Source organism: Gorilla gorilla, chromosome X (genome assembly GCF_029281585.2).
Source record: "Gorilla gorilla gorilla isolate KB3781 chromosome X, NHGRI_mGorGor1-v2.1_pri, whole genome shotgun sequence".
Taxonomy (NCBI): Eukaryota; Metazoa; Chordata; class Mammalia; order Primates; family Hominidae; genus Gorilla; species Gorilla gorilla.
In genome coordinates this window covers 36,699,796-36,723,680 of record NC_073247.2, presented here as the reverse complement: position 1 = coordinate 36,723,680, position 23,885 = coordinate 36,699,796, and the positions used below count along the sequence as shown (strand labels likewise).

Sequence of the window (23,885 nt, the reverse complement as noted above, 5' to 3'; positions counted from 1 at the left end):
GTTACACAGGCCTTGGGTGAGACCCAGCACTGTGCTGGCTTCAGGTCTGACCCAGTGAAATCATAGTGGTGGTCACAGAGGCACTTGTGTAACTCAACCCGCAGCTTTAAGGTGGCTCAGAATGGGGAGAGAGAGACAGACAGAGAGAGAGAGAGAGAGAGAGAGAGAGAGAGAGAGAAAGAGAGACTGACTCTATATGTCTGTGAGAAAGTAAGGGAAGAGACCAAGAGTCTCTGCCTGGTAATTCAGAGAATCCTCTTGGATTGTGTCCAATACCATGAAGGCAATACCTCTGCAAGTCTGCAAGAATCACAAGGTTGGACTTGGGATGCTCCATAAAACAGAAACAGTTTATAAGAAACAGCTTGTAAGGAGACATTACAACTGATGCTACAGAAATTCAAAGGATCATTAGTGGCTCTTATAAGCAACTATATGCCAATACATTTCAAAATCTAGGCGAAATAGACAAATTTCTGGATACATACAACCTACCAAGTTTGATCCGGGAAGAAATTCAAAACCTGAACAGACGAATAAATAGTAACGAGATTGAAGACACAATAAAAAGTTTAGTTGCATGCGGTCTTTCATATAAATATTGAATCCAGTCATGTCAAGGAGCATATGTTTTAGATATAGAGATGTTCTTCGACTTATGATTTTTTTTTGGAAAGTAGTCCTATCATAAGTTAAAAATATCAATTGAAAATGCATGTAATACCACTTACAATGGGGTTACATCCTGATAAACCCATTGTAAAACCAAAAAAATCATAAGTTGAACCTCATAAGTTGGAGATGATCTATAAATATTTCTGCTCTTAAAATATAATTTGACACTTTTTCTGAAGGGAGTCTTTCAAGTTGGTTGAATAGACATAGCCTATACTTAACTTTTAATGTTTTCCTCTAGTTATAAAAACAGCAAGTAAACCAGAGGCTGAATAGAGTGAGGCAAGAAGTTGACCAATATTAAAAAAAATAGCAACAATAAAAACCTAGAGGATGTGTGTTCATTATTAGTATTGTGATGGTTAATTTTACATGTCAACTTGCCTGAGCCATGGAGTACCCAAATATTTACTCAAACACATTATTCTGGGTGTTTCTGTAGGGCTATTTTTGGATGAGATTAAATTTGAATCAGTAGACTGGGTAAAGCATATTGCCTTCCCCAATGTGTATGGGCCTCATTCAATCAGTTGAAGGCCTGAATGACAAAAACAATAACTTTTCTTTGAATAAGAGAAAATTTCTCCCTCATAACTTCATTCAAGCTGGGTCATCAGTTGTTTCCTGACTTCACACTTGAACTAAACCATAAGTTCTTCCTGGGTCTTGAGCCTGTATGCCATTGGACTAGAACTACATCATCGGCACTCCTGGGTCTCCACCATGTTGACTCATCCTGCATATCTTGAACTTTTCATTAGGGTCCATATCAAGCGAGCCTATCTATATCTATGTCTATGGATATATCTATATCTATATTACCTATATCTGTGTCATCTCTATATATGTTTTCCATATGTATATATTTATATTTATTTTAATAAATTTTGGCGGCTATAACAGAATACCATAGGTATACCATAGGGTGGTTTTAAACAATAGATAATTATTTACCACAGTTCTGGAGGCTGGGAAGTACAAAATGGAGGCACTGGCAGATTTGGTTTCTGGTGAAGGCATGCTTCCTTGTTCATAGATGGCCATCTTCTCACTGTCTCCTCACATGAAAGAAGGGACAAAGAAGCGCTCTGGGATTGCTTTTATAAGAGCACCAATTCCAATCACGAAGGTTCTGCCCTCATGACCTAATCACCTCAAGTACCCAACCAGCAAATAGAATATCTGTCTATCCATCTATCTATCTATCTATCTATCTATCTATCTATCTATCTATCTATCTCCTATTGGTTCTGTCTATCTATCTACCTCCTATTGGTTCTGTTTCTCTGGATAACTCTTACTAGTACAGGTATCTATATCATATTTTGAATATTTATAGCATTTTATAATAAAGTCTATGTTTCATCTCTTTTGGAAAATCTTGAAAGCTTAAATAATTAATCACAAATTTACATGATCAGAAAAGGAACATTGTTGATATTCCTTTATAACAGTTATTCCAGAGTATAAACTAGTTTATAGCAGTTTATACTCTGGAACCAAAAATCAGGTGAGCAATCACAATACCTGGTTTTAAATTCCTATCACTGAAAGGGGCATTGAGGAAAGCAGAAGAGAGAGTCTTGAAACACTGTTACCCCTCACCCAGCCTCTTCCACCCCCCACCCTTCCCCACAGTAGCCATGCAGTGCAGAAAGAGAATCTGTGCACTGTGGGGAGAGAACGCAGTGACTGGAGGATTTTACATTGAATTTGGTGCTGCCCTGTCACAGTGAAGTATAAACTGCTGGTTTATACTCTCCTACTTATATGTTAATCCATCTATATAAATATATAGGTACACACACAAACATACATACTTATTACGTGTATGTAGGTATGAGTGTGTGTGGCCCATAATCTCTGTACTCAAGTTTTTGCTCTAATGTTCTTCAACTGTTGATTAGCTTGCAGTTTGGGGACATTTACATGCCATAATAATTTAGATTTTAAATTTGGGTTATACTACTTATACTTCTGGAAAAGAATAATAAAAAGGGATAGATTTAACAACATACCTAAAACAACTTTAAAAAATAGATAAAAATGACAACATATCTATGTCAATTTTTAATATAGTGGACATCCAGCAAAAAAGACAGTGATTCCTGTGAGACTGAAAAGAAGGTGAGCCTGTAACTTCCCCAGCTTGCTGCCTTGAGCCTGCAGTGCAGGGAGGGGTAGCTCATTTGAAACCTGGCCATCTTCTGTTGTTGAGGAGATGAAGCTGACGGTGAGAGGAGGATCTGATGTCTAGAGTTCCTAGCACAAAGTATCTGAGAGGAAAGAGTTTCAGAGAGAGATAATTCAGCCTATCTTGGGGGTTCCTGTTCTCCGCAGCCAATGTAAAATCATGTCATGCCCAGAACATGAGAGAGACAGACTAGAGAGAGAGAGGGAGAGTACTCAGAAGGGGTTAATCTCTGTAGTGATGCGAGATTAGTCCTAGATTTATGAAGCTCTGGTCACACCTAAGAAACTTTAAAAGCAAGAATTATCAGGATCATAGCATTTTGAACAAACTTAACTGAGTCACAGAACAAAGTATAAGAATACGAATCTATTTAAAAAATAAATATCCAGCACACTTATGCTGTACAAATGTGAGCGAGGCCAAATTCACAATACTTGGCATACAATCTAATTGCCAGACATGCAAAGAAAATGGAGAATATGTCCACTAGGGAGAATATATAGATCAAAACATCATATTATATCCCATAAATATGCACAATTATTATCTGTCAATAAAAATAGATTTTAAAAATCAATGGATTAAAATTCATTGAGAAATGACATAGATAACATAAGCAGACAATGACATTAAAAGTTCATGTCTCTTCAATAGATGGTTGTGGGTAAACTAGATATCTATGCAAAAGAATGAAACTAGAACACTACCTCTCATCATATACAAAAGTCAAATTTAAATGGATGAAAGACTTAAATGAAAGACCTCCAACTATGAAACTACTACAAGTAAACATGGGGAAAACTCTCCGGGACATTGGTCTGGGCACACATTTCTTGCATAATTCCCCATTAGCACAGGTAAGCAAAGCAAAAAAAAAAAAAAAAAAATGGAAAAATAGGATTACATCAAGTTGAAAAGCTTCTGCACAGAAAATGAAATATTTAAAAGTGAAGAGACAATCCACAGAATTGGAGAAAGTATACTCAAACTACCCATCTGACAAGCAAATAATAAACAGAATGTATAAGGAGCTCAAACATCTCTGTAGGAAAAAATCTAATAATCCCATTTAAAAAAATGGGTAAAAGATTTGAATAGAGACATTTCTCAAAGGAAGACAGGCTAATTGCAAGCAGGCATATGAGAAGGTGCTCAGCATCACTGATAAACAGAGAAATGCAAATCAAAACTAGAATGAGATATCATCTCACCCCAGTTAAAATGGTTTATATATAAAAGACAGGTATTAAATGCTGGAGAGGATGTGGGGAAAAGGGAAGGCTCGCACACTCTTGGTAGCAATGTAAATTAGTACAACCACCATGGAGAACAGTTTGGAGTTTCCTCACAAATACTAAAAATTCAGCTACCATATGATCCAACAATCCCACTGCTGGGTGTACACCTAAAAGAAAGGAAATCAATATATTGAAGATGTATCTGAACTCCTACCTTTGTTGCAGCACTGTTTACGATATCTAAGATTACGAAGCAACCTAAGTTTCTATCAACAGATGAATGAACAAAGAAAATGTGTTACATATACACAGTGGTGTACTATTCAGACATTAAGAAAGAATGAGATCCTGTCATTTACAACCACATGGATGGAACTGGAGATCATTATGTTAAGTGAAATAAAGCAGGCACAGAAAGAGAAACATGGCGTGTTCTCACTTATTTGTGGGATCTAAAAATTAAAACAGGCCAGGTGAGTGGCTCATGGCTGTAATCCTGGGAATTGGAGATGCCAAAATGGGTGGATCACCTGAGGTCAGGAGTTCAAGACCAGCCTGGTGAACATGGTGAAACTGTGTCTCTACTAAAAATACAAAAAATTAGCTGGGCGTGGTGGTGCACGCCTGTAATTCCAGCTACTCGGGAGGCTGAGGCAGGAAAATCGCTTGAACATGGGAGGCGGAGGTTGCAGTGAGCCAAGATTGTGCCACTGTACTCCAGCCTGGGTGAGAGTGAGACTCTGTCTCAAAAAACTAAAAACAAAAATAAATAAAAATGAAAACAATTGAACTTATGGAGATAGAGAGTAGAAGCGTGGTTACCACAGACAGGGAAGGGGAGTGGGAGGAAGGTTGGGATGCTTAATGGGAACAAAATTAGTTAAAAATAATGAATAAGCCATATTTGCTAGTGCAACAAGGTGACTATGGTCAATAGTACCTGAATTGTACATTTAAGAAAAACTAAAAGAGTATAATTGGATTGTTTATAACAATCAGACGTAAAGAATGAGATTCTGTCATTTGCAACCACATGGATGGAACTGAAGATCATTATGTTAAGTGAAATAAAGCAGGCATAGAAAGAGAAACATGGCATGTTCTCACTTATTTGTGGGATCTAAAAATGAAAACAGACTTGGTGAGGTGACTGATACCTGTAATCCTGGCACTTTGGGAGGCCGAGGTGGGAGAATCACCTGAGGTCAGGAGTTCAGGACCAGTCTGGCTAACATGGTGAAATCCTGTCTCTACCAAAAATACAAAAAATTAGCCGAGTGTGGCAGCACACACCTCTAGTCCCAGCTACTTGGGAAGTCGAAGCTGCAGTCAGCCATGATCAAGCCACTGCAATCCAGCCTACGTGACAGAAGGACACCATTTCCATGATAAAGAGCCCACTGGAACCTACTCCTGCAATAACAGCATTTATCCACTCATGAGAGCAAAAGCTTCATGGCCTAGTTACTTCCCCCTAAGCCCCATCTCCCAACACTGTTGCATTGGGGATTAAGTTTCCAACACATGCTTTTTGAGGAACACATTAAAACCATATTAGTCAGGAATGACCCTCATAATGCAGGATCCTCTGAATACTGCTTATTATGATTAATACAATGAAGTATAGAAGTGACTGATGCTTGAGATTCTTTGAAGGTAGCTAGGCAAATAGGTTATTTATTTCCCCTCTTTTTAAACTGGGTGAGGTGCTTGAGGCTAAGCAACGGGTTATACTCTAGTTTCTCACATTTGCTTGAAGGGCTCTTTGGAAAACTTTAACTTAATATGCTTTGTTAACCTTTTGTGCAAAAAGTCACTTTCTCTCTATCCAATCCTTCTCCCATAGGCCTTTGGATCATCTTAAATGAAAATCTTACACAGAGTGCAAAATCTTATGCATGTACAATATCTCTCTTTCCCCTTTGTGCACATTAGCATTTTCACAGCTGGTCTCTTGGTATGTCTGTCTTGTTTTCCTCCCCAGCAGATACTCTTCTTCATGGTTCTTTGTTTAAGGAACTAGAGGCCGTTGGCCTGTGAAATTCTAAGGTGAGCCCTCAAAAATCAATGTTGTGCAGAACTAGTGCCAACAGAAATTCTGGTAAAAGAGAAACCTCGTGGTATTTGGAAAGTTGGGAATTTTGAGTGAAGCTGACCTGACAGCTTCAGGTTTCCCAGGACTCAGGAAAAGAACAATGAACTGAGAATATTTTTCTGGAGGACAAACCAAGACATATACCTTCAGAAAAATGAGTGTTCCTTTGTGCATCTGGGGAAGTGAGGCTGACTTTGGATATTGGTAAGGAGTGAGAATAGAAGTAGGCATAAGTCTGAGGTTCTAAACCTAAGAGGCTGAGCAAGAGATTTGGGAAAAATCCTTAGTCTGATTTCTTTAAAGTAGTCTTTGGCTACTCCTACCTGGTGCTGAAAACTGCCTTGTTGATATATCCTTTTAAAATTTTCAGGCCAGGCTCAGAGGCTTATACCTGTAATCTCAGTACTTTGGTAGGCTGAGGTGGGAGGATTGTTTGAGACCAGAAGTTCAAGACCAGACGGGGCTACAAAGACCCCATCTCTATAGAAAATAAAAAATAAAAATTAGGTGGTCATGGTGGCATCCACCTGTAGTCCTAGCTACTCGAAAGGCCAAGGCAGGAGGGTTACATGAGCCCAGGAGTCCGACGCTGCAGTGAGCCATAATCCTGTCACAGTGCTCCAGCCTGGGCCACAGAGACCCTGTTTCTAAAACAAACACACAAATAAATAAAATTTTCATCATGATATCCCGAAATTGCTCTGGAAGCTTAGAATAATTTCAAAAGTAGAAATATGGCTGGGCAGTGTGGCTTATACCTGTAATTCCAGCACATTGGAAGGCAGAGTTGGGAGGATCCCTTGAGCCCAGGGGTTCAAGACCAGCCTGGGGAATATGGCAAAACCCCATCTCTATTAAAAATATTTTTTAAAATTATCTAGGCATGGTGGTGTGCATCTGTAGTCCCAGCTACTTGGGAGTCTGAGGTGGGAGGATCACTTGAGCCCAGGAAATTGAAGCTGCAGTGAGCCATGATCAAGCCACTGCACTCCAGCCTAGGTGACAGAAGAGGGAACCTGTCTTCAACAACAATAAAGTAAAAATCCACAGATATACGGTTGGTTCACCTCCCAAACCAAATACTTCTTAAAGGTGACTCAGGCGTGTGTGGAAGACTGTCCCACCCTGGAAGAGGGCTATCACATAAATCTATTCCTTACTGGTTTCTTCATGTCCTACTGGATTTCTGCAGTCCCAGCCACCCAGCCTTGTTCTTTAAAACAGGAAGCCAGATTAGTTGTTGGCTTTGTGTGAACTGGCATTTCAGGGTGAACTTTCAGGAGAGTTGGAAAGTAAAAGAAAGGCTCTATCCACTGGGAAATTACCTTCTGCCACAATTTCTATGTTGAAATCATGACAAATCTTGACAGTGATAGAGAGACATCCTATAGCCTCTGAATGTGCCTTTCCCCTCTGCCCAATCTAAAACATTAAATTAGAAGTCCTATGGCACCATGATTCCATGGGTAAAAGGAATAGTACTGAGGTGGAGGAAGCCACCTGAAACAAGCAGAACCCACTCTACATCAGGAAGGGGTTCTGCCTTGGGCCAGATGCTCTTAGGGAGTAGGGGACCTCTGCTGTTTTCTCAGAAACTGCTAAGAATCCTGTTGCAATTCTGGGCCAGCCAAGCCTCTGGTAGCTTAAAGCCAGATAGAAAGGCAGTAGGTATTGTGTCCGGAATTGGTGGGTTCTTGGTCTCACTGACTTCAAGAATGAAGCCACGGACCCTCACGGTGAGTGTTACAGTTCTTAAAGGCGGCGTGTCCCGAGTTTGTTCCTTCTGATGTTCGGATGTGTTTGGAGTTTCTTTCTTCTGGTGGGTTCGTGATCTCGCTGGCTCAGGAGTGAAGCTGCAGACCTTCGCGGTGAGTGTTACAGCTCATAAAGGCAGTGTGGACCCAAAGAGTGAGCAACAGCAGGATTTATTGCAAAGAGTGAAAGAACAAAGCTTCCACACTGTGGAAGGGAACCCGAGTGGGTTGCCACTGCTGACTCCGGCAGCCTGCTTTTATTCTCTTGTCTGGCCCCACCCACATCCTGCTGATTGGTAGAGCCGAGTGGTCCGTTTTGACAGGGCACTGATTGGTGCATTTACAATCCCTGAGCTAGACACAAAGGTTCTCCACGTCCCCACCGGATTAGCTAGATACGGATTGTGGACACAAAGCTTCTCCAAGTCCCCACCAGAGTAGCTAGATACAGAGTGTCGATTGGTGCATTCACAAACCCTGAGCTAGACACAGGGTGCTGATTGGTGTCTTTACAAACCTTGAGCTAGATACAGAGTGCCGATTGGTGTATTTACAATCCCTGAGTTAGACATAAAGGTTCTCCAAGGCTCCACCAGAGTAGCTAGATATAGAGTGTTGATTGGTGCATTCACAAACCCTGAGCTAGACACAGGGTGCTGATTGGTATGTTCACAAACCTTGAGCTAGACATAGAATGCCGATTGGTGCATTCACAATCCCTGAGCTAGACATAAAGGTTCTCCACATCCCCACCAGACTCAGGAGCTCAGGTGGCTTCACCCAGTGGATCTCCCACTGGGGCTGCAGGTGGAGCTGCCTGCCAGTCCCGTGCCATGCACCCACACTCCTCAGCCCTTGGGTGGTCGATGGGACTGCCTGCCGTGGAGCAGGGGGCGGGGCTCGTCGGGGAGACTCGGGCTGCACAGGAGCACACGGAGGCGGGGGAGGCTCAGGCATGGCGGGCTGCAGGTCCCGAGCCCTGCCCCTGGGGAAGGCAGCTAAGGCCCTGCGAGAAATTGAGCACAGCAGCTGCTGGCCCAGGTGCTAAACCCCTCACCGCCCGGGGCCAGTGGGGCCAGCCAGCCGCTCCGAGTGCGGGGTCCGCCGAGCCCACGCCCACCCGGAACTCGCGCTAGCCCGCAAGCGCCGTGCACAGCCCCGGTTCCTGCCGGCGCCTCTCCCTCCACACCTCCCCGCAAGCTGAGGGAGCTAGCTCTGGCCTTGGCCAGCCCAGAAAGGGGCTCCCACAGTGCAGCGGCGGGCAGAAGGGCTCCTCAAGTGCTGGCAAAGTGGGAGCCCAGGCAGAGGAGGCACCCAGAGCGAGCGAGGGCTGTGAGTACTGCCAGCACGCTGTCACCTCTCAGTATGCTTGTTCTGGGTCTTAGCCAGTCTATGTTTCCTATTGTCCCCACCAGTCTTTAGAATTTTCTCTTTTGTCTAGGTGAGTTCCTGCAGGGAGGAGGACAGAAAATCAGTCTCTTTGCTCTGGGAAGTCAGCCAGAGATTTCTGGCAAGATAATCCTTAAAATTAACACTTCTCAGTCTCTCCCCTTTGCCCTTCCAGAGTCTCCTTACGTAGTTACTGTTGCACTTGATGCTGTAACATCTTCCATGACTCCTACTGGCACTTTCTGGACAACCCTGGCGGCATCCCGCCTACTAAAAGTTATGCTGGTTTCGAAGGAATTTGAGCTTTTAAATTATCTCATTCTACATAACCTTATAGATCCTGTAAATAGGGGGATCACAAAGATAATATATTGTGTCATGGCAGATATTTCATACAGTGTTGTTTCCTAAATCATACTAGTATCTTAGAAGTCATGCACTTCCCAGATTATTATGATCTTCAAAATGCTTTGTAAGATGGGGTGAGGGGAGTGGAAATATATATGTATAATATATATATATATAATATATATGTAAATATTTTTAAAAATTATCCAGGCATGGTGATATTTTATATATATATATAATATTTATGTGTGTATATATATACACACACACACACACACACACAGGCTTGCACTTCCCAGATTATTATGATCTTCAAAATGCTTTGTAAGATGGGGTGATGGGAGTAGAAATTTTATATATATGTGTAATATATATAATATTTATGTATACACACACACACAGAGTATACATTTTTCTAACCTTTCTTGTGAATTCCTTCCTGAGCTTCCTGTTTGAGTCATGATAGAAAAGGAACTGAATTTCTGTGTGTAGGAAATTTAAGCTTCCTGCCTGCTGGTGTTCTGGAAATTGCCTTGTGTATTCACAAGCTCTAGGAGTTTTGAGAATAAGCAAGAGGCGCTTTATCCAGTCCCACTCATCTACAAAAACCTATATTTTTAATGTTTAAAAAATGAGGCTTTATGGACCCACACATTATTGTATGTCTATAAGTGTTTTTTATAATTTGTAACTGTAAAGAGTTAAAACGCACAGTTGGAAAATCAAAAGAGCAATTGGAAATCAAGTTAACTGCAATAAAACAAGATGACTTTTGCATGTACAAGGATACTGCATGCAGACTGTGAAAATAGCAGATAAAGCTTTGATGTAAGTTAAAAATATTTTTTAACTGATAAATACATGCATAAAAGAGCATTTTTCCCATATATTTATTGGCCACTTGTATGTCTTCTTTTAAGAAGTGTCTGTTTAGGTCCTTCACCCATTTTTTATTAGGGTTGTTTGTTTTGTGCTTATTGATTTCTTTACATTCCTTTTAGATTCTGGATATTAGACATTTGTCAGATGCATAATTTGCAAATATTTTCCCTCGTTCTTTAGGTTGTGTGTTTGTTCTGTTGATAGCTTCCTTGGCTGTGCAGAAGGTCTTTAGTTTAATTAGGCCCCACTTGTTTATTTTTGTTTTTGTTTTTGTTTTTTGGTCTATTTTTGGTATTTTGTCTATTTTTTATTTATTTTTGCCTAATTTTTGCCTATTTTTTGTTTTTGTCTATTTTTCTGTTTTTGTTTTTTTTTGGTCTATTTTTTGTTGTTGTTATTTTTGTTACAATTGCTTATGGTGTCTTCATCATGAAATGTTTGCCGGGAACTCTGTCCAGAATGGTATTTCCTAGATTTTCTTCAAGGGTTTTATAGTTTTAGGTTTTACATTTAAGCCTTTAATCCATCTTGAATTGAGTTTTGTATATGGTGTAAGGAAGGAGTTCAGTTTCACTCTTCTGCATATGGCCAGCCAGTAATCCCAGTACCATTTATTGAATAAGGAGTCCTTTCCCCATTGCTTGTTATTGTAGAATTTGCAGAAGATCAGATGGTTGTAGGTGTGCGACTTGATTTCTGGGCTCCTTAACCTGTTCCATTGGTCTATGTGTCTGTTTTGCTGCCAGCAACTTGCTGTTTTAGTCACTGTAGACTTGTAGTATAATTTGACGTCACGTAGTGGGAGAACTCTGGCTTTGCTCCTTTTGCTTAGAATTGCTTTGGCTATTCGGGCCCTTTTCTGGTTTCATATGAATGTTGGATAGTTTTTTCTGCTTCTGTGAAAACCGTTGTTGGTATATCATTGAATTGGTGAATTGGTTTGGGCAGTATGGCCATCTTAACAATATTAATTCTTCCTGTCTATGAATATGGAATGTTTTTCCATTTGTTTGTGTTGTCTCTGATTTCTTTGAGCAGTGTTTTATAATTCTCATTGCAGTGATCATTCCCCTCCCTGGCTAGATGTATAGCTAGGTGTTTTATTCTTTTTGTGGCTATGTGAATGGGATTGCATTTTTGATTTGACCTCAGCTTGGACATTATTGATATATAGAAATGCTACTGATTTTTCTACATTAACTTTGTATCCTAAACTTGACTAAAGTTGTTTATCTGATGTAAGAGCCTTTGGAAGAGACTATGGGTTTTTCTAGGTATAGTATCATGTCATCTGCAAAGAGTGATAGTTTGACTTCCTCTCTTCCTATTTGGTTGCCTTTTTCTTTCTTTCTTTTTTCCTGATTGCTCTGGCTAGGACTTCCAGAACAATATTGAATAGGACTGGCGAGAGTGGGCATCCTTATCTTGTTCCAGTTCTCCAGGGAATGCTTTTAGCTTTTGCCCATTCAGTATGATGTTGACTGTGGGTTTGTCATAGATGGCTCTTATTATTTTGAGGTATCTTCCTTTAATGCCTAGTCTGATGAGAGCTTTTAACATGAAGGGATGTAGAATATTATCAACATCTTTTTCTGTATCTATTAAAATGATCATGTAGTTTTTGCTTTTACATCTGGTTATATGATGAATCACATTTATTGATTTGTGTATGTTCAACATCACCAATCATTCGAGAAATGTTATCATGACCACAATGAGATACCATCTGATGCCATTTAGAATGACTATGATTTGAAAGTGAAAAAAATAAATGTTGGTGAGGTTGTGGTGAAAAGGCAACACTTATACCCTGCTAATGGGCATGTAAATTAGTTCAGCCACTGTGAAGAGGAGTATGGACGTTTCTCAAAGAACTTAAGACAGAATTTACCGTTTCATCCAGCAATCCCATTACTGGGTATACACCCAAAGAAATATAAAACTTTCTACCATAAAGAGACATGCACGCATATGTTCATCACAGCACTATTCACAATAGCCAAGACAAATTCACCTAGATGCCCATCAACAGTGAGTGGGATAAAAAAAAATATGGCACATATACATCACAGAATACTACACAGCCATAAAAAAGAACAACAGCATGCCTTTTGTAGCAACATGGATGCAGCTGAAGGCCATTATCCTAAGCAAATTAACACAGGAACAGGAAACTACATACCACACGTTCTCACTCACATGTGGAAGCTAAATATTGAGTATACAGAGACATAATGAATGGAAAAATAAACACTAGATTCTACTTGAGGGTGGAGGGTGGGACTAGGGTGAGGATCAAAAACTACCTGTTGGGTACGATACTTACTACTTGGGTGATGAAATAATTTGTATACCAAACCACAGCAAGTTGCAATTTACCCATGTAAAAATTCTGGACATGCACCCCCTGAACCTAAAATAAAAGTTGGAAGGAAAAAAATAAATAAAACAATATTTGAAAACCAAAAAAAAAATCAAGTTATTCACATAGAACAGAAACACGAAGAAGATATAAACTATATTTCTTCTAGTCCTGCTTAGGTCCTCTACTAAGTTGAACATTAACTGCATTATTTTTCAAAAGGGTAAAGAATCTCCCTCAACCTTCACTTGACATGGGAGAAACTGCTGTTTGTAGCCCCAGAATGTGCACTGGCCATGGCATTAGCCTCAGTCCTGGCTGCAGCTATACCTCAGGCTCTCTCTTCCTCATGTCTCAGTGCCTTGTATAAAGGGATAGGAAGACACCTTGGGATGGTATCATTGACTTTGGCCAAAAGTCACCAGTTTTTCATCTTGCTGATTTCAGCATGGACTCTTGGATTCCACAGGAATTCATAGTGTAGAGGATCTCTGTTGCACACCTGCTGGTACTCTAGCTACTTTCCTGTACCAAACTTTTTTTCTGGACTCTTCATATATGAAATCACTCTCCCAGTGTAGATCCAAATCTTACTCAGAAATGTTCGGATCTCCTCTTCTGCAGTGCAGTTACCTTTCATGAAGCTTATACCCAGGAGCATCATCAAGATACCACTTTTAGGCAATGCTTTATCACCACTCAGACTCCTGTTGCTGGGGACATCCAGTTCACTGAAAAGAGCATTGACATGACTGCTGGGGTCAACTTCTTCAATTCAAGGCCAAAGACCAGCTCCATGCACTCAGAGATTCTCCTGAGGATCTCAGGGAAATGGTCCTTGCACTTTTTGTTAATAACATTCAGCAATGCTGCTTTTGTCATGGGATTTTTAATTTTACACTTCTCCAGCAGAAATTGTATTACCAAACTTCCCTTCCTGAATAGAAGGTCTCTGTGTGAGCTCCAGTGGTGGCTCTTGCTGGAGAGGTGCTTGGCTTTTCCTCATTTTGGTTCTTGGCATGTTCATCAGATCTTGTGAATGAAACATCTACAGAAGAAGTGATGATGAAGGGGGCTCTCTGAGACTCCTGGGGAATGTCAGTAGCAAGAGAGCTCTGAAGAGCACTCTCCAAAACAGGAGAAAAGGAGGAGAGGGACTCTTCCTCTCCTGCAGTGATGTGAGCACCCTAGTGGCATTTCTCATGAGTGTGGAACTTCCTCTTCTGACCCCAAGGCATGACTGTGGGCAGAGACAGCAGACAGAAGCGTGAATAAGGTCGCAGGTGACATGGGCACTTGGTGGAAGGAGAATGAAATGCTGTGAGCACCGTCAGCGGGGAGAGACCACCTTGGCTTTAACCAAGGCTGCCAATGCAGGTTTCTGTGAAATCACTGCTCTAGGAACCTATTGGGCAATTGTTCTCCCAGTGAGTCTGTCCCCTGAGAACCTGGTAAAGCAACTTAGAGTGAGTCTTAGGCTGCAGCTTGCAACCCAGCTTGGGGCCTACTCGAGTGACAGCAGAGATTAACTGTGGAGATCCCTGCGTTCTGGGGTTGGGGAGAACATTCAGATGATATTTCAGATCATTATGCTAACTGTTGACAGAGCCTGGTACCTCTTTCCTGTTCTGCTCTGAAGTTGACACTTTGAAGCCCCCTGGAACCCACAAAAAGAGAGTGGCTCAGCCTACCACCCTTGTCAGGGGTGACAGCCTTGGGGGATCCTTTCTGTCTTGGGATCACTGGACCCTCAGTCCTTATTCAGAGTTCTCATGTTGGCTCTGTGTAGGGCCTGGGACACCATCTTCTGTTCTATCGTGGCTTCACTTTCTTACTACGGAGCTCACCTCCCTTAGACCCAATATAAAACATTGGCGAAGCCTCTCCCTGACAGTCCTGCTATGGGTTTTCAAATGCTGAAAGCCAGGGTGGGGGTTGGACATTATGTTGCCCCTTCTATTGGGGAAAGGAGTATGATCATCTTAGTCTTCACCAAGGGGCCTCAATTTGACTCCTAGAAGGACCTGCAGCTCCTCTGTTCTTTGACTTGAAGGCATCTCCTCATAGCAAGGCCCAGAACTCTCTGAGACCTAGTAGAGGGAAGGGAGGGCAGCCTTATTTGGCCATACCTGCCTGGAGTCTCCCAAGGCAGAAAGCTGTGGCAGGCACTTTTGGGCCTCATGAGGGTTGGCCTCACCAGTCCTCGCTCAGATTCTTCATTTTGACTCGTGACAGTGCCCACAGTTTCTCCCTTTCGTGGCCTGATACCATCCCCCTCAGAATAAGGCCCTCATTTCTCTGTCATCCTGAGGGGGAATTGAGGGGTGCCTCTGCTCTGCCTGACATTTATCCCTGAATCTGCCAGGACTAACAGTAGGGGAGAGATTATGTGCTGCCTCCATTGTTATAGGAGGTTTCATGTTCTGCTCCTTCCTCATGGTCCTCGCCCTGACTCCTGGCTCGACCTGGTAATGTTCTCTATGATGAGATGGCCAGCCTCAGACCAAGTTCCTCACCACCTGGAGTCCCCAGACGTGGAAGTCAAAGTGATCTCGCTGGAGCTATTAGGGGATTCTGAGAACTAATAGCAGGAGAAAGACTCTGTGGGACCCAACTGTTCAGGGGTTTGTGACTCCTTGAGTTCTCACTCAGCCAGGATCTCTGACTCCTCCCGCTAGTGACATGAGTCCTCCAGGGAGAGGAGTGAGTGGCTGACATATTCGGGTTATTCGTGCCTGGGGATTTCGAGGGCTGAAATGGGTGGGGCTATGTGGGTTCCTGTCTCTTCTAGGTTGGTTGCTCCCCTCAGTCCTTGCTCAGGGTCCTCACAATGAATATTCCCAAGACCTAGAGGCCTGACTGCTTATGTACAGCCTTTAATTCCCTAATACTACCAAGAAGGATGTAAGAGTTTCCTCATCTGAGCACGAAAGCCTTATGATCACCTACAGCTGACAGTACCTAAGGGATTCTGCGTTGTCTGTACTGTTATGATTTGACTGGTTCCTTCCATCTTCATGGTCCTCAGCTTGACTGTTTGCATGACCTGGAATTTATCCCTGTGATAATCTCAGGCTGACCCCTTAGACCAGATGCCTTACCTCCTTGAGATGCCTTGAAAGGAAATGAGTGAGACTCATCATCTCAGAATTCCCAGGTTTGCCAGGGAGAGACATCAATGGCAGGGCTTCGTGTGGCTCCACCTGTTCTGGGAGGAGTACCGTCATCCCTGTTTAGGGTCAGCAGTGTGACTCCTTTAAACATCCTCTGCTGACTAGGGTTGCTCCCATTAGACTAAGACTCTCACTTCCTTGAGACCACTCCTAGAGGAACTGAGGGGGCACTTCAGCCTGAGAGTTCTGCCCTGGGCCTCCTAGGGCTGACATTAGGGTCAGGACACTGTGCATTCCCACTGTTCTGTGGTGAGTTGTCTCCTCTATCCTCCCTCAGCATCTTTACCTTGACTCCTACCTAATGAAATCTGAAACTCTACCCTCCACTGACTTAAGGCCTCACTCCTCAGATCAAGGCCGTATCTTCCTGGAATCTCCCAGTTGGAGGTTAGGAACAGGCACATCTGGCCACAGTTATTGAGGCTCCTCTGAAGAATAATAGCAGGGTCAGAAAATCCTACAAGATTCCACTGTTTTGGAGTCAGTGGCTCCCTCAGTTCTCACTCAGGTTTCTAACATTGATTTGGGGATGTGGAACTCCTTCCTCTGCTAATCTGAGTCTGCAGCCTGAAGCCAAAGCTTTTCCTTTACTGAGAAACCAGAGGGGGAAGTCAGGGTGCTTCTCCTTGGCTACCCCAGTGTCCTCACCTTAAATCCAATCCAGGCTTGTGAGGATCTCCTTCATGGGCAGAATCGGAGCTACTGCCATGAGATCAAAGCTTTATCTCCCTGGGGCACCAGTAGAAGCCTTAATGAGGGGGAACCTCAACCAGATAGCCCTGCCTATGGCCACCCAAGGCAGAAAGCAAGATATAGCTTTAAGAGCCCCTGCTGTTCTGGGTGGATAATTCCTCATTTCTCATTCAGAGTCCTCATCTTGATCGTTTTCAGAGGCTGAGATCCTCCTCCCAGTAACCAGAGCACACCACCCTTAGACCAGGACTCTTATGTACCTGAGAACTTTGAGTAAATAGAGAAATTTTAGCTTACTGCTATAGCTTGGGCCTTCTAGATCTGAGAGTAGGCAGGGCCTGGTCTTTCTGTGACCCCGATATTCTGAGGCAGTGATCTCCAGAATCCTCATTTATGGGGGTTCTCATCATGCCTCCTTTCTCTTTAAGACTGCTGGGAAATGTCACACACCTGCAAACAATTGAGCAGGTTCCCTACTGCAAACCTTGCAGACAATGGCTCACTGTCCCAGGTTCTGTATGAGATAGGGAAGCTGTACCACAAGGCAGGAGGCCCAGGACAGGTGGTGGGCTGTCAGTGAAAAAAGCACCCTGATCTATTCCTTTGCTTCACCAGCCAGACTTAGCCTATTATGTACTTTGCTCTGAGGAGATTTAATTTCTATGGGGAAAGGGCAGAGCAGGATGATTTTGGGAGCTCCTGATCTTATTGGGTTATCTAATGTTGCATATGTAGATGATCATATTGTCACTGTGTATTATTTTTTTCTTTTCGTAATTCATACTACTCATTTATTCAGCATTATGATTACTCTAGTTGTAGAATCCAAAGAAGTGCTTTGGGTACAGTGTCCTTTTAATGCTCTGGTAAGCATTTTGGGCAGTGAGAGGAAAAATGGATTAAAAGACACAAAGTCTGGCTCAGGCTGAGAGGATTGGAAAAATGTGGGCTCTAGATGAATCCAGACCAGAGATCTAATCCCAGCTCTGTCAATTACAAGCTTGTGAGCTTTTAGAAATTTGCAATTTCTTCATTTTGAAGTGAGTCTGCTAAACCCTATCTTGTAGGAATTTTGGGGTATAAGTACTGTCCATAAAACATATGGCATACTAAGTAGGAAATACTGAGTCTCTCATAAATGACAGATATCATAATATGTGTTTTTACACAAATTATTAATTTTTAATTTTCCTAACTATATATTAAGAAACAAAATTACCACATCTTGAAAATATTTGAGACAGTTTAAGCCTATGGAAGTTCTTTGAATTTAGCAGCCTTTTTTCAAAAAGGTTTTTAGTGAACTCATTCTGGCTTATATTGATCACTGCATTTCATGTGATTATTTTAAACCCAGAAAATACCACCCTCCAATCAGAGGGGTTTTTTGATGCAGTAGATAGCATGGAATATGAAGTGCACTAGAACAAAACAAACTAACGGCAGTCTTAATAACCTAAATAAATCCAGGTATCCTTTATTTGTACTAAAAGAAATAGGAAAACGAATTAGGCAAACCAAGAATTAAACAACTTTTACATTTCTGTTTTTCCTTTTCTTTCTCTTCATATTATGATGTCAACTATTTTACTGTGGAGTTCTTTAAGATTCATATGAAAATCCATTCTCTGTTACCATGTTATCTAGTTCTCAATTACAAAGAAAATGTGTTGTATGACTTTGTTTTATTAATTCCCAAACCGTAACTTTCAGATTGGTTAAACAGCCATGAATGTGAGAGCTATGTTATTGATAATTGTATAATCTGAAGCAAAATAAACCTTCACTTAACAGGAACAATGTTGATAATTGACAAAGAGATAAAACATAAATCTGCACGTTACTCATGTGTAACAAGACAAAAGAAAGATACATATCTTGTTCCCTCCAGCCTCTACTATACTGCACTACTTAGAAAGCTCACTACTCTCTTCTAACATAAAGTGAAAATTCTACTTCAGACCTCCCTAGAAATGGGAGTATCTGTAGGATATGGCCCCATAAGGTGCCCTGGCCAAGGAAACAGTGCCAGCCCTGCCTTAAGCTCTCAGTCTCAATGCTCTCTCTACCTCATCTATCAAAGCATCTTCATACAGATGTGGGTATAAACCGGTGCTGGTGTTATTGATCTCGGCCAAAACACGCAGGACTCTCATCTTGGTGGTTTCAGCATAGGCTCGTGGACCCCACAGGAACTCATAGCATGGAGGATCACCGTTGCACACCTGCCGGTAAACCACGTACTTATCTTGCACCAAATCTTCAGTAATGATCTTCCGAGCATCCCCATAGATTGAATGCAGGATCCCATCATATATCCCCAACAGACCCAGGAACTCCCAGACCTCCTCTTCAGTGGCACGGTTGCCGTTCATGAAGATCACAACCAGGAGCGACATCAGGAGACCCGACTTCTGCAGCCCCTTATCACCACTCAGAATTCCTTCACTGGGGAGGCCTAGCTTGCTGACAAGGGTGTAGGACTCGCCGCTGGAATCCATTTCTTTCAATTCAACGCCAAAGGCCACCGCCAAATGTTCGGAGGTTCTGTTGAGGATCTGAGGGAAGTGGGGCTTGTACTCTCCGCGGAGACGCTTGAGCATGTCTGCCTTCAAAATGGACTCTTTCTTCTCAAACTTCTTCTGCAGGAATTGCACCAACGTGCACGCCTTCTTCTTTACAGCATCTTTGCTTAAGCGCTTAAAAATGATGGCTTTCTGTGAGGCGCTTACACTTTCCTCATCTTCACTCTCGGCAGCCACTTCATATTTTGAGCCTGAAACACCTGCATCAGGCGAGCCAGTGGGTGAAGCTCCCTGAGACTCCTGAGGAACGGAGACATCATGGGAAGTGCTTGGACTTTTCTCATCTTGGCCGTTGGCAGCCACATCATATTTTGAGCCTGAAACACCTGTATCAGGAGAGCCAGTGGGTGAAGCTCCCTGAGACTCCTGAGGAACGGAGGCATCACAGGAGGTGCTTGGACTTTTCTCATCTTGGCCGTTGGCAGCCACATCGGATTTTGAATATGAAACAACTGCATCAGGAGACCCAGTGGGTGACACTCCCTGAGACTCCTGAGGAATGGAGGCATCAGAAGACCTACGACAATCACCCAGACAAGCGCGAGAAGAGGATGAGGAAGAGTGGGACTCTTCCTGCTTCTCTGCAGTGGCCTGGGGACCCGTGAGACCCTGCGGCTGACCATTGGTCTCTTGGCGTTTCTCACAGGTACGGAGCTTACTCTTGTGACCCCGAGGCATGATGGCTGTGGCCTGTGACAGCAGGTAGGAGTGTGGGTAGGAAGACTAGGAAGGCTGGCACCTGGATGGGAGAGAGTGACGTCACGTCAATATCTTCAGCAGAGAGTGACCATCTTGGCTTTAACTAGGGCCCCTTCTGCAGGTTTCCGCAGAACAGCTGCTCTAGGAACCCACAGGACTCCTTTTCTCCTGGTCAGTTTGTCTCCTTCAAACTCAGGAGGAAGTTAGAGTATTAGACTATAGCATGACAGCCCATTTTGGGGTTTACTGAGGTGACAGCAGGGGCTGGCAGTGGGGGCCCCTCTGTTCAGGGGTTGGATCCTCTCTGTTTACATTCAGGATCATCATTAAAACTGGAAACCATCATTCTCAGCAAACTATCGCAAGGACAAAAAACCAAACACCGCATGTTCTCACTCATAGGTGGGAATTGAACAGTGAGAACACATGGACACAGGAAGGGGAACATCACACTCCGAGGACTGTTGTGGGGTGGGGGGAGGGGGGAGGGATAGCATTAGGAGATATACCTAGTGCTAAATGACAAGTTAATGGGTGCAGCACATCAACATGGCACACGTATACATATGTAACAAACCTGCACATTGTGCACATGTACCCTAAAACTTAAAGTATAATAAAAAAAAAATTGTTGACAAGACCCAGAGGCCCATTTCCTTCTGCCACTCTGAAATTGACAGTAGGAATTTTAACCCGGAGGAAATAAGGAAGCACTTCTGCCCAACACTTCATTCTGGGGACACCCACACCACCTAGGGCTGACAACAGCGGAGGCATTTGAGTGCTCTTCCAGTTATAGTGAGAATGGTCCTCACAGTAATTAGACTCCTCACCCTGACTCTTTCCACAACCTGGAAATCACCCTCACTGACCTGCTGCCATCTCCTTACAACCAGGGGCCTACCTCTCTGACTCTCACAGGGACAAAGTGAGAATGCACCTCAGTCTCTAGAGACCTGCCCGGACCCCCAGGCTAACGTCAAGGGCAGAGTTCGGTGCAACCCGTTACGGGACATGGAGTCCCCTCTCTCAATTCTAAGGAGGGTCCTCTTAACTATGTAGGGCCTGAGATTTCTCCCTCTACTGACCTGGGTCCACAAGCCTTGGACCGAGGCCTTCATGTTCTTCAACACGACGGAAAAAAATGAATGGACTTTGGGCCTAACAGCCATGTTTGGGGACTCCTCAGGGACCAGGTCGGGGCAGGGCTCTGTGGAGCCGCCTTTCTTCGGGGGAAGGGGGTTGAAGTTGTCGGGGAATGCCCCCCAGTTCTAGGTCAGGATACCCACCAAGACAGCTGAGAAGATCTGGGACGCCTCCTTCCGCTGACGTGACACAGCACTTTTCAGACTGAGGCGACCGGCTCAGACCCCTTTATTAGGTGGAAGTCAAGAGGAACCACTTCCGGCCACGCCCACCTGGCGCTCCCTGCGTAACAGTAGCTGCAGGGCTCTGTCACTCCCCCTTGTGTTCTGTGGGTGCAGCAGATTCCAGGGAACACATAAAGTTCTTTCAGGGGCTCTTCGCGGACCCTTGGACTTCTCTATCTGTTGAGCTGAATCAGTCAACCGGAGATAGAGGCTCTCATTCCCTGAGAGTCCAGAGTTGGAAGTAAGGTGCAGCCTGAGCTCGGGAGCCATGCCGGGACCTTCCAAGACTGACAGTAGGGGTGGGGCTCTGTGAGACCCCCTTTTTGGAACGGACTTTGCCCTCAGCCCTCACTCAGTGTCATCGCTTCATTCTTGCCATGTCCCCTCTACTGACTTGAGGACACCCTCTCAGACTAGACTTCAACTTCCTGAGACTCCTCATGTGCAATTCAGTTACACCTCACCTGGCCACTACTGCCTGGGGCCTCCTAAACCTGGCTGCTGCTATTAAGTTGTGATGCATGATCGGGGAATGAAGGGAGATTTGGGGGGCACTCTTGTCTCTTCTGATGTGTGGAGCCCCTCAGTCCTCACTCAGGGTCCTCACACTGACTGCTGGCAGGGTCTCAGTTTTCTCCATTTTCTGATGTAAATTCATCCCCTTCCTCTGACTAGATCCTGTAAAATTCATAAGGAGAAAGTGAGAAGACTTCTTAGCCTGATAGCTATGTCTGGGACTTCTCTCTTGGCTGACATCAGTGTCTGTATTCAACACCTTCATGAATGAATTTCTACCATTATCTTGTGTGACTCACTGCAATATTTGCTATCCTAATTTAGTCCATTCTTTATATTATATTAAAATAATACGAATTTAAAGGCCAATCCACTTCCACTAAAGAAATTTCAGGTAGTTATTAGCACAGTGTCTGGATTCATACTTCTTCAGCCTACCCAGATGTTTTTGCTGTCGCAATATTACCCCATGGAACTGGCACATAGGGTCCAAGTTTCTGACTGAATTTCCTTTAGTGAAGCAGAAAAAAAAATGCATCGTCCAATGGCACAGTGAAAGAAGCAAAGACCAAAGTTTTAAAGCTTTTCCTCTAGCCAATTCCATTATCTGCCTCTGTTGTAGGCTACAGACCTGTCTCTACTTCAGCGCATGCCCCTACCTGCCCACACACCCATTCTTGTTCAATACAAACTGACCATCTCTCAGGGTTCGCATTTTTGTTGTTTTGCTGTTGTTAATACTGCTTTTTTTAAAAAAAAAATTCTTCCTTTAACTTTTCTATGGTTGAGTTTGGTCATGGGAAAGAACCACCCGGGTTTGGTTGTCATCTTCACAGCTATGGCTAAGGCAATGAATCTGTAAAAAATTTCAGGAGAATCAACAACTTTACAATATCTCCTCCACCGTAAATAACCATAGTACACTGCTTTATTGGAGATTTATTTTTCCTAAGTCTTTCAGTAAATTTTTATAGCTGTCTCCTTAATGAACATGTACATTTCTATTTGGTTTTCTGTTAGATATATTTTGGATATTGTTGCTGTTGTGAAAGGCATATTTCACATTACATATTATAATTAGTTATTGATTTTGTGTGACTATACTCCTGACTTACCTATGGTGATCTTTTGTACACACGTTTTCTTTATTTCCTTATACATTTAAATATTTTTGCACCAATTACGTTGTTTTATTTTTAAATTAGGAGATTATATTATCACAATTATCTCCTTTTGTTATTGTTACCTCTAATTTACTCGGTATTATTATTATAGTTGTGAACTATAGATGTATTTTCATCCAGTTGTCAGCAGTAGGGTTTATACTATACAGGTGTATATTCTTCTGGACTCTATTCGGGATGTTTGTAATGTTTCACATTTAGTATGTCAATGATAGATTTTACAAGATGGAAATTCTCTCCTAATGTAAGTTTGCTAAAAGTTACTATCATACACTGGTATTGAGGGTTTTTTAAGGCTTCTCCTTTACCCCTGCACATGAACACATGCTTTTTCACCATTTTTGGTAACATAGTGATTTCCAATTGATGGTATTTTCTAATATGGTATCATCTTTGCATTTCTTGGATGCAGGCTATTTATTCATTAATTCACTGCTATATTGGATATGCCTATATTGGATATACTATGAATTTATTAAGAATATTTTGTCTCTATGTGAATGAACTGATCTCAAATGTTGTTTTATTGGAATATCTTCATCTGGTCTTTGTGTCAAAGAAAGCAAGCCTGTTAAAATGATGGAGTAATTCTCCCAATCTTTTCGTGTTGTTTGGAAGAGTTTACATGAAGTGGTGATTAGTTTCTTCTTCACCATTTGATGTAATGGGTCTCTAAACCTGGCTGGTCCTAAAACAGTTTGAAGGTACTTTGGGTTTGGACTATAGTT

At 42.6% G+C, this 23,885-nt stretch overlaps 1 protein-coding gene across 1 annotated transcript; it reads right to left on the bottom strand.

Annotated features, from left to right (window-relative positions):
- Positions 1 to 18,255: 18,255 nt before the first annotated feature.
- MAGEB6 (MAGE family member B6) lies at positions 18,256 to 21,499 on the bottom strand. Its single transcript, XM_004063936.5, has 2 exons — positions 21,377 to 21,499; positions 18,256 to 20,127 (listed from the first exon to the last, which is right to left on the bottom strand). Exon 2 carries the CDS (start codon positions 20,064 to 20,066, stop codon positions 18,843 to 18,845), a length of 1,224 nt encoding a protein of 407 aa, XP_004063984.4. The 5' UTR covers positions 20,067 to 20,127; positions 21,377 to 21,499; the 3' UTR covers positions 18,256 to 18,842.
- Between the last annotated feature and the right edge of the window lie 2,386 nt (positions 21,500 to 23,885).